Genomic DNA, 1,096 nt, shown 5'->3' on the forward strand with positions numbered 1-1,096 from the left:
CCAAAGAGAGTTGTATGCGCAAGCATGAATTAAAAAAAAATTTTTTTTATTTGTGAATTTTTTCAGATGGTACTGTGCCCAATGTATGTGCCCAATGTACTGTATTAAAGTTTTTAATAAAAGAAATTGCAACGATGATTTTAGAAGATGAACCAAGTTTAAAAGCACAGGTTGATAAGAGGTAAATCGTAAAGAAATTTGCGGAAATAAAATAAAATAAATTTTCTATTAGTATATTATTAATATTTAATTATTAATAAAAAGTGACAAAAAATTGTTTTTTATAATAAATTATAATAAAGTAAGTATAGAACACGTTTTTTGCCGAATTTTGAATTATTGTAAGTATTTCTTTTTTTTAGAAACTTTATTCAAGATAATAATTTGAGCCCCACGATCATGCTTAATTCTAATATCGCTACATGTTCTCCTTCCACCTCGACTCCAGCAGAGGTAAAAAAATATATGATTTAATACAAACAGCACAAAAGTGTATATATTTATTAATTACTGTTAATAAAGTAGTATGTTATTTTTTGGTAAATTTACAAATTGATATGCGAATTATAGATGTATTTTCAAAACAGTTTTACAATTACACAGGCATATTGCTATAATTTCAATATTAAAGTAAATAATCTTTTATCTCTCATTTATTGTGATATTTCTAAAAGAAAGTTTTCGCATTTGTCGAAAAGGTGTTGGTCAAGCAGGAGAACGAGCTTGACAATATTTGTGAAGCGATGTATGTACATGATCATTGGGAAGCCGTTTTAGATACGGAACAAAAGAAAGAGCAAAATGCTCCGAGGCTTTCCCCATTTTTTTTGCGTAAAAGTGTAAACGCGGAACTAAGGAGTCATTTTGTTGTATATTTAATCCGACTTGGCGTGAGTATAACATGGCACAGTTACGGACTTTCTATACTTTCTATTAATATAATGATATAAAAACTTATTGAAAGCGATGTAAATTTCTATTTCATGCTCATAAACATACAAAAATTATCTTTATATTTATCAATAACAAAAACATGCAAAATATTTTTATTGATCAATCTCGATCTCTGTTCTACGATTACGATAATTCTTAGGTA

General features: G+C 27.6%; 1 protein-coding gene across 1 annotated transcript; it reads left to right on the plus strand.

Moving 5' to 3' along the window:
- The first annotated feature begins 49 nt into the window (after nucleotides 1–49).
- Nucleotides 50–990, plus strand: LOC112461961. Its single transcript, XM_025027433.1, has 3 exons — nucleotides 50–181; nucleotides 363–453; nucleotides 699–990. The coding sequence occupies exons 1-3, from the start codon at nucleotides 135–137 to the stop codon at nucleotides 948–950; spliced, it is 390 nt and encodes a 129-aa protein (XP_024883201.1). The 5' UTR covers nucleotides 50–134; the 3' UTR covers nucleotides 951–990.
- Nucleotides 991–1,096: the final 106 nt, after the last annotated feature.

The sequence above is a fragment of the Temnothorax curvispinosus genome, unplaced genomic scaffold (genome assembly GCF_003070985.1).
Source record: "Temnothorax curvispinosus isolate PA1 unplaced genomic scaffold, ASM307098v1 QBEX01011899.1, whole genome shotgun sequence".
In the NCBI taxonomy this organism is placed as follows: Eukaryota; Metazoa; Arthropoda; class Insecta; order Hymenoptera; family Formicidae; genus Temnothorax; species Temnothorax curvispinosus.